General features: G+C 63.2%; 2 protein-coding genes across 2 annotated transcripts in view; one reads left to right on the forward strand and one right to left on the reverse strand.

Moving 5' to 3' along the window:
• The window catches only part of CAMK1 (calcium/calmodulin dependent protein kinase I), a 26,261-nt gene extending 24,496 nt beyond the window's left edge, over positions 1-1,765 (forward strand). The window contains exons 6-7 of the mRNA XM_075073307.1: positions 746-914; positions 1,049-1,765. Of these exons, the coding sequence (XP_074929408.1) occupies positions 746-914; positions 1,049-1,113 (234 nt within the window). The 3' untranslated portion in view covers positions 1,114-1,765. The remainder of the gene's footprint in view (positions 1-745; positions 915-1,048) is intronic.
• On the reverse strand, positions 1,724-8,026 carry OGG1 (8-oxoguanine DNA glycosylase). Its single transcript, XM_032798942.2, has 6 exons — positions 7,627-8,026; positions 4,374-4,553; positions 3,734-3,912; positions 3,072-3,219; positions 2,882-2,931; positions 1,724-2,745 (listed from the first exon to the last, which is right to left on the reverse strand). The coding sequence occupies exons 1-6, from the start codon at positions 7,886-7,888 to the stop codon at positions 2,476-2,478; spliced, it is 1,089 nt and encodes a 362-aa protein (XP_032654833.2). The 5' UTR covers positions 7,889-8,026; the 3' UTR covers positions 1,724-2,475.
• Positions 8,027-8,933: the final 907 nt, after the last annotated feature.

Below are 8,933 nucleotides of genomic sequence, written 5' to 3' on the forward strand. Positions count from 1 at the left end.
GGGGGCGTTGTGGGGGGGGGGGGGGGGGGGGGGGGGCGGGGGGCTCCCCGGGAAGGGGGGGCGGGGGGGAGGGGGGGAAGGGGGAGGCTGTGGGGGGGAGTGCTGGGCTCTCCCAGCAGAGGGTGCTGTGCGGGGGGCAGGGCACTGGCTGTGGGGGGAGCCCTGGGCTCTCCCAGCTGAGGGCGCTGTGGGGGGGGCACTGGCTGTGGGGGGAGCCCTGGGCTCTCCCAGCAGAGGGCGCTGTGGGGGGGGGCACTGGCTGTGGGGGGAGCCCTGGGCTCTCCCAGCTGAGGGTGCTGTGGCGGGGGGGGCACTGGCTGTGGGGGGAGCCCTGGGCTGTATAGGGCTGTACCAAATTCATCCCCCATTTTCATCAATTTCAGTCGCAGGAGTTTAAGAATTGTAAATGTCATGATTTCAGCTTTTTACATCTGAACGACCGGTGCTGTGATTGTCATGGAGGGGCCGGGGGAGCCTGCGGTATTGCTGCCTGCGGAGCTGGCCCCAGTCAGCAGCCGCCGTTCGCTGGCCACCCAGCTCTGAAGGCAGCAGCGCAGTCCCCCTCACATAACCTTGTGACCCCCCCAGTTTGAGACGCGCTGTGAAATCTGTACTGCATGGGGGAGAAGCACACAAAAGTCCAGCGTTCGCGGTCTGTGACGCGCTTTTCATGGCCAGGAATTTAGCAGGGCCCCACTCCTGTGCCTGTTGCCCTGAGGCTGGCGGTGGAGCCGGTCCCTGTTAGCTAGCAGCACCCGTTCACCGCTGCCCCTCTCTCCTGGTACAGCAAGCATTCAATGCCACCGCCGTGGTGAGACACATGAGGAAGCTGCAGCTTGGAACCAGCCAGGAAGGACCCGGGCAAACCATTCCAACCAGTCCCTGCGAGCTGCTGGAGGCTAGTGCCAGCAACGGTGAGTCTCCAGGACGAGGCCAGGCCTGGGACTCCCAGCAGGACACTGAATTGGGTGGGCTAGATTCCCATGCCAGGCTGAGCCGAGCCCCCAGGCAGGAATGCTATGTCTGATGGCCTCTTCTCTCCCGGCAGGGGCAGACTCCAGGGGCTGCGAGAGGTTGCTGGGGCCCAGCTCTCACCGCCCCCCCCAGGATTGACAGCACCCAGCATGGCCCTGCCTCGCCAGCACTGCCCCACGGGGGCCCTGGCCTCGGGGACGAGCTGCGTGGGGTGGGGGCGCTGGCTGCTGCTGGAGGCACCAAGAGCTGGTGTCTCATTGCTGCGGCTGATCCAAGCCAGGTGGCAGGGCACACAGAGAGCTGGCCTGGGACTGAGCCTCCAGGGGAGACAGCAACAGCAGCTGGCGCTTGGGGCACAGCCGCCCTGCCTGCAGAGTGCAGGCTAGGAACCCAGCATTTCCCCTGGGGCAGAGCCAAGGCCCAGCCTCCCTGGGGGCCACGCCTGGGGTAGGCCACTGACCCCCCACCATGCTGGGGCCTGCATGTACTTGCTCATGCCACTGCAGCCCCCTTCCCTCCCTCCCTCCCCACTCCACAGGCGGGAGCTCAGGTACTGCGCTCTGGCCAGATCCCCAGCAAGGCTGGGGGTGGGGGTGGGGGTCGGTGCAGCTAAGCTGCAGGGTGACGGGCTGTGGAACAAGGGGCCGATTCACCTAGCTGCAGTCCCCACTTCTAGCCCCTGTACCTTCCCCCCACCATGGCCCCAGCCCCTCCCCGCATGTTCAAGCAGAATTTCCACGCAAGGCTCTTTCGATGTTGAGGCTTGTATTAAAGGAAAGCAGCGAATGCAGCTTGGCAGTGGCTTTGCTCACTGGGGCCCTGGCCCGACGGACGAGGGAGCTGCCCTGAGCTCCTGTGGGGCGTGTGTTCCCCCCACCTCCACTCATGCTGTGGCCAGGCCAAGGCAAGGCTCTGCTGGGTCAGTGCCCCAGGCCCCCCAGCCTGTGACATGGGTGGGGGGACCCAAGGGGGAGGGTGAATCCATGCCCCCTGCTGAGTGCACATGGGACCCCTTGGCAGACTCTGCAGGGCAAACTCCCCCAGGGTCCCACCCTGCAGGCTGGCCATGTGCCTCTCCCAGTGCCAGGCCCAGCAGCTCTGGCCAGCCCCCCCGGCACCCAGCGCTGCAGCAGGCACCAGCATTACGGCCAAAGGGAAGGTCTCAAGCCCAGCTCCTGTGCGCCCTCCCCCACGCTGTGCTCATCAGAGGCCGGCAGTTGCGCCTCAGGAGCCTCTGCCTGGCACCAGCTTTCTCCTAGGGGCGCTGTGCTGAGCCAAGCTGGGCCGGCACTGGCCTTTCGCCCTGGTGGGGGCTCCAGCCTGGCCTGTAAACATGGCTGAGTTTGCACTGAGCCCCCCTCCTCCCTCCAGCTGCTCTGCATGGTTCATACACCCAGCCCCCAGCCAAGCACAGCCTTGAGAGGCTGTAACTGGGTCCCCCCTACTCTATTCTCTCCCCCTCTGCCAGCAGCAGGAGCGGCTTAGCATGTGCAGTGCAGCTCAGTGCCCAGCCCCCTGTGGGGAGGGGCCAGTGCAGCACTTTCCCCCACCGAGCTGCTTCCGGCTGGCCCCACGGTGGCATTTGCCAGTCAGGGCACAAAGGGCTGGAGCTGCTTCTGTGCACAGAGTGCCAGTGGCTCCAGGCGAAGCTGAGTCCTGCCCCCCTGCTTCTAGGGCAGGGGTGGGTCTGCAACGGGCTGGGCCCCCCTTCGTCCTGACACTTGTGCTGGGGTTCTGCCGGAACATCTTTAAATCGGCACAGAAGAGAACCTGCAAGATAGGGAGAGATGGAGAGCTTGGGGGTGAAAAGGGTGTGCCCAGCCGTGGGAAGGGGGATCTGTCCTTGTGGGCTGCCCCTTTCCACAGGTAAGGGGGCCCCTGGGGACAAGCCCTGGGCACTACTCACCGCCTGCGCCCAACCTGCGTAGGGTCCCCAGAGCTGCCGGAAAAAGTCTCCTGAGGAGAGAAAATTCCAGTGAAGGGGGGAGCAGCGCCTGGGGCCACACGGCCTCCCTGCCAGCCTGCGCCCTGCACCCCCTCTCCTTGCTGAGCTGCTCCCCAGGTAGGGGGCCCAGCGCGACCCCCCCGGCACTCACCGAGCTCACTGTGCACACGCATCGTCACACACCGGGCGCCTGAGCCCAGCTCCAGGCCGTAGTCCCGCCGGGCAATCTGCCACACGTGGGTGTCCACAGGCACCGCCTCCGCCTTGTCCAGTGCCATCAGGCACACGCAGTCTGCCACCTGCCCCCGATGGGGGGGGGGGGGAGAGAGGGTCAGGCCCACCCCCAGCCATCAGTGCCCCTCCCTATCTGCCCCCTCCTCCAGCCAACAGCACCCTCACCTACCGCCCTCCCCCAGCGCTCCCACCCCACCTGCCTCTCCCCCAGCCATCACAGCCCCCACTCCTATTCTGACCCCTCCCCCAGCCATCAGCACGTCCCCCAGCCCAACCCAACGCGCCTCCCCGACCTGCCCCCTCCCCCAGGCCTCTCAGCCCTCCACCCCACCTGCTCCTCCCAGCCCCACCCCTCTGACGCCCCTCCCCCAGCCATCCAGGCCGGCCCCCCCTTCCCCAGCCATCAGTGCCCCCCAGCCCACTACACTGAGCTGCTCCTGCCATATGCATTCCCTGTGGCCACCCCCCCCCAGCTCTCAGCACGTTGCAGGATGGGGCCCTGTTCCCTGGCAGTGGCGCGAGGGTTGAGGCGAAAGGAGCCAGGGGCCTGTGCTGAGCCCCTGGGGCCCCAGCTCTCACCTTGGCCCCCACGCCGGGCAGGGCGCACAGCAGCCTCCTGGCCTCTGGGTACGGGGTGCTTCGCAGCTGGTGCAACCCCTCGGCCCCAAACTGCCTCAGCACTGCCTGGGCACTCTGGCTCACAAACTTTGCCCGGTAGCCAAAGCCCAGAGCCCGGAGCCGTCGCTCAGTGTCAGCACCTGCCCCAGAACAGCAGGTCAGCCGTGGGGAGTGGACTGGGTTGCGGGGGGATTGAGCCACGAGGTGGTGGGTGCTGGACTGCCGGCTGGGGGGACGGACACAGGGCTGGCACAAGGAGGTCGGAGCTGAGCTGCTGGCCCAGAGGCAGGTACAAGGAGGTGGGTGTGGAGCTGCCAGTCGGCGTGAGGGGGGCAGGAGGGAGTGGGTGCGGGGCTGCCAGCCTGCGAGGGGCTGGGGGGGCAGGAGGAGGCAGGTGTGGGGCTGCCAGCTGGCAGGCATGGGGTTGCCAGCCAGCGGGGGGGGGGCAGGAGGGAGCGGGTGCAGGCGTGCCAGCCTGGGGGAGGATGCAGGGTTCCAGCTGGTGGGAGAGGCAGAAGGGGGGGCGCAGGGCTGCCAGCCGGCAGGCGGGCAGGAGGGGGCAGGGCTGCCCGCCGGTGGTGTAGGGGCAGGACATACTCACCAGCTAGGGCCTGCAGCGAGGGGAAGGCGTGGTATGGCTCTGCATCCAGCTGGCAGAGGCGGTGCCCAAAGGCCCGGCAGAGGCGCTCAATCATGCCTGTGATGCGCACCAGGTGGTTGTTGGAGGTGCAGAGGAAGGAGAAGAGACACTCGACGGGGTCCTGGCGCAGCACGCGGACACCTGCAGACCAGAGGGCTGCCTCAGGCAGGGAAAGTGCTGCCTGGCCTCCACATGGCAGTGCCACGCAAAGCCCCCATAGCCACCACCCCTCCCTGGGGCCAGCGCCCAATACCCCACAGCCCGTGACTAAATCAGCCTGGGCAGGCCCCAGCTCCTCTCCCCAGCCACAGGCGCCAGGCAGGAGCAAAGTTTCGCCTCAGCCACAGGACCAACACTCAGCAGGGCATGGCACAGCCAGGGCTCCACATGCGCCAGACTGGCTGCCACCTCCTCCCTCGGCCTCTGGCCTTCACAAAGACTGGCTGAGCTGAGAGATATGACTGTGCAGCGCCAGAACCCCCTACCCCATGTGCCCCACCCTGCCGAGCATCCCAATCCTGCACAGGGCCCTGGAGGAGAGGAAGGGGTCTCTCAGCACTGTCCCTTCGAGAGCTCCCCCTTGCAATGGGCCCAAGCAGCAGTTTGTCTGGTACACTGCTCCGGTACACATGGTGCAACAGGGCCTGGCAGCACGGAGACCGGGACTCGCCTCTGTCAGCGGGTACGCTACACTGACAGGGCATGCCTGGGCGGGCTGACAACATCCCCCTCTCAGAGCACACACTAACAGAGTGTCTTGTCCCTACCGCTTCAAGTTGGGGGACAGGAGGCAGAGGCAGGGACTTGCCAAGTAGCAGCAGGTGAGACGAATCCAGCTCTCAGCCCTGTGCCCAGCAGGTTCCTGCCAGGCTCACATGGGGCTCAGGGGAAATGCATGAGCTGGTTTATCCGTGCGAGGTGTGATGCCCATTTGTTTCCCCCCCGACTATTCCGAGACTGCTCTGGGAGACCCCCTGCTGCCCTGAGTGCCAAGGCAGCCAGACACCCAGGGCAGTCAGCACTGGGGCAGGCCCCCAGCAATGCTAACTCACTGGGACATGAGCCAAGTGACAGGAAAGAAGAAGGTGCCAGAACTGCACTGGGGAGTTGATGCTTCCAAACAGCTGATGCCCCACAACTGAGGAAGATTATGAAAGAAATTGATCGGAAGGAAAAACACAGACAGAAAAAAATTGGGAGTTCTTTAAGAAGAATTTATCAGATGGCCAAAATGCCATGATTCTACGAGTGAGAAAGGACAACTTTGGTTAGGAGGCCTTCCTGGTTCAGTGGGGAAGTGAAGTGAAGTGAAGGCAGCAATTAGAAATAAAAAAACTATATATAACAAATGGGAAAAAGAGGAAAAATATGGCCATTTATATAAATTTAAAGTTATGAAATGTAGAAAATTAATAAGGGAAGCTAAAGAAACCAGGTGAAAATCCATGGCTGGCAAGAATGAAGAGTTTTTGAGAATATGAATAAAAGAAACAACAACAACGGAAGCCCTTGCTAGACAGAGATGATGCAGAAAAGGCAGAAGTGTTCGTTAAATATAACTGTTCTGTGTTTGAAAAGAAGCATATCCTGTCAGATGAGGATGAAGAAGTACTTTCCAGGCCATTAGCAATTTAGGAGGATGTTAAACAACATCTACTAGGGACAAACGTTTAAATCAGCAAGTTTAGAAGACTTGCTCTCAGGAGTGGTAAGAGAGCTGACTGAGGAGATCTCGGCTACCGATGTTACTTTTAAGTAAATCTCGGACTAGCTGGGAAATTCCAGAAGACACGGCGAGTGCTAAGGTCAGGTCAATATTCAAAAAGGGCAAGTGGGATATCCTGGTAACTAGAGGCCAACCCAGCCTGACATCAACCCCGGGCAAAATAATGGAGAAGTTGCTGCAGGATTCAATTAACAAGGAATGAAAGGGCGGGAACATAATGCCAGCCCGTGGTGTTTGAGACACATAGCACATGTCATTCTTTTAGGAGCTTCCATGTTTGGCCAATAAATGTAACTGTCCTAACTTTTGTAAGGCCTTTGCCTTAGTGCTGCACAGCTGTCTGCTTCAGATATTTGCCCTGTACCATCTCAGTACAGTACACGTTACCTGGGGTAAGCCCTGGCTAACTGCCAGCTCTCCCAGAGCAGGTGTCATTGGGCGACCACCATCGAATGGGGGCATTTCTAGTGGAGTTCCCCAGGAATCAGTGTGAGCCTGATGCTCTTCAGCATGCTGTTGCTCATCTGGCAGGAAATCTGCAATCCCTGCTGACCACAGACTGAGGGAGGGGTAAATCTGCCAAGGCCAGGCAGGCGTGCAACCAGCTAGGCCCATTCACACAAAATGTGCGTTAGCTTAGCCTGGCAAGTTGGACATCAAGGGCCAAGGAGCGCTGCCCCCCCCCCGAGGGAGAACAGTGTCCTAGGAAGCTGGGAGACTGGAAAGGATCAGGACCTATGAGATTGGGTCCTGTAGGCAAGAAAGGCCCCCCTGGAGCTTAGGCCTGGCCATACCAACTGACCCAAAGCCCACCAGATACTGCTCCTGGGCGCCCCTCAGACAGAGCCCCTGGGCGGGGGTGGCGCAGCAGAGAGGAAGTGTGCCGAGGCCCTGCTGGAGGGGCAGCACCCTGACATCCCCCTAGGAAAAGCCCACTCAGCCCTGGGCACCAAGAGCAGAGCAGAGCAGAACAGCTGGGAAGAGCCACAAACCAATCAGGAGTCTGCAGGCATGTGGTGAGGGCTGGCCTGCTTCCCCCAGCTGGGGCTGGGCTAAGGGGCTCAGCCAGCCCCATTCTGAGCGACTTTCAGCCTGAGGGCACGGCAGGGCTGCCATGCACAGGCCAGGCAGGAGAGGAGAGGAACTGCCCTTGCTCATTGCCCATGGCATCGCTCAGGGCTCAGAGAGCAGGAGCTGTGCGGGACGAGCAGCCCCGGCCCAGATGCAGCTTGGTCAACGGAAGGCTCCATCTGCCTACCTAGCGTCCCCATGCCCATGTGAGCGCCTAGCGCAAGATAGCCGGTGTCTGCCCGCCAGGGTCAGCGTGCTGGAGCTCTGCCAGTCCAGCCCCCACAGCGAAAAGCACTGGCCAGACGAAAGTCCCATTGAGACATTGCTCCTGTCCCAGTCTGCCTGCCAGGTGACCCATGACATGCACATGATCCCCCCAGCTCAGTCCTCTGCTCTGGCTGCCCGGCACCAATGTACCTGGGAAACTGGCAGCCACTTTCTGGAAGTGCGGGTCCACAGCGCCCCAGGCCTGGTACAGCCTGGCCAAGCCTACGTCCAGCTGGAAGTAGTCATGGAGGATCTGCTGGGCTTCAAAGCTGTCCGTGCCACCCGAAGCCTCCATGGTGGGGGCCTCAGGGTGCAGGCTCCCCCCTGCGTCTCTTCCCCTGGGCTGCAGCTCCTGCCCCGTGGCCTTTGTGTGGCTGCCTTCCTCTTCCTCCTCCTCCTCCTCATGAACCATGTACCAGAGCTGCTCCTCGGTCTGCCTGAGCGTCCACACCCGACCCGCCAGGACCCCAGTCCAGTGCCCAGGGCTGCGCTCCCTCCAGCTGACAAACACAGGCCAGTCAGGGCCAGGGGGTGGCTGCCCAACACCTCTGTGCTCCTGGCCCACAAAGGGATCTGGATTCTCCAGCCCAGGGCCCCCCCAACTGCCCCAAGGGCTTTGCTCATGTGCTGCCAGATTCCCAATGTGGGGGCAGCCCCCAGGCCGGGCGCATGCTGGAGGGACACGAGGCCCCGTTGGCCAGGACCCCAGTGGCAAAGCACAGCTGCTGATCAGGCTGGGGGCGCCAGGAACGGGATCTCGGTGCTGACTCCCGCACAGTTTGCACTGGGAGGGGGGCAGCCCCCGGGCCCTGTACCCTGCCGCCAACCACCCCACCTCCCGAGCCCTGCTCCCCTCCCCCCCGGGCACTGTCCTCCATGCCCCGGGCCCTGTTCCTCTCCCCCTCATCACCACCCCGTCTCCCAGCCCGTGTTCCCCTCCCCCAACCACCCCGCCCCCCGAGCCCTGCTCCCCCACCTCCCGGGGCATGTTCCTCCCCCCCCCAGGGTCTGTCCTCGCCCCAACACCCGTCGCCGGGCCCTCCGGTTTCTCTCCTCCCCTCAGTACGTACGGTTCTCCCTCCCGAGTTCCTGCTCTCTCACCCCGGGTCCGTCCCTTCCGCCCCAACCTCTGCTCCTGCTCTCCCCGGACCTCCTCCGCCCAACACCCCCTCCCGACCTGCTCCCTCCCGGTCTGTCGCCCCGCACCCTGCTCTCCCCCCGTCGTCTGCCGCCCCAATCCGCTTGTCCCGGGCCGCTCCCTCCTCCATACCGCCGCCCGTGCTCACTCCCTCGGTCCTGTCCCCGCCCCTCTCTTCTCCCACTCCCCGCCCTGTCTCCGCCCCAACGCCCCGCCTCAGTCTCCTATTACCCCCGGCTTCTGTCCTCCGCTGACCGGAACTGGCCATCTACGCGCAGTATGTGGCAGGAGCGTGGTGATTGCTCCCTCTGCCTGCTTA

Source organism: Chelonoidis abingdonii, chromosome 17 (genome assembly GCF_003597395.2).
Source record: "Chelonoidis abingdonii isolate Lonesome George chromosome 17, CheloAbing_2.0, whole genome shotgun sequence".
In the NCBI taxonomy this organism is placed as follows: domain Eukaryota; kingdom Metazoa; phylum Chordata; order Testudines; family Testudinidae; genus Chelonoidis; species Chelonoidis abingdonii.

Excerpts from the sequence above, each read along its gene's own strand:
- OGG1 (XM_032798942.2), bottom strand. The coding sequence starts at position 7,888 with ATGGTTCATGAGGAGGAGGAGGAGGAAGAGGAAGGCAGCCACACAAAG. Across the intron at positions 4,554-7,626 it reads AGTGGCTGCCAGTTTCCCAG|GTGTCCGCGTGCTGCGCCAG; the intron begins GTACATTGGTGC and ends TCTGGTCTGCAG. Across the intron at positions 3,913-4,373 it reads CTCGCTGCAGGCCCTAGCTG|GTGCTGACACTGAGCGACGG; the intron begins GTGAGTATGTCC and ends GTTCTGGGGCAG.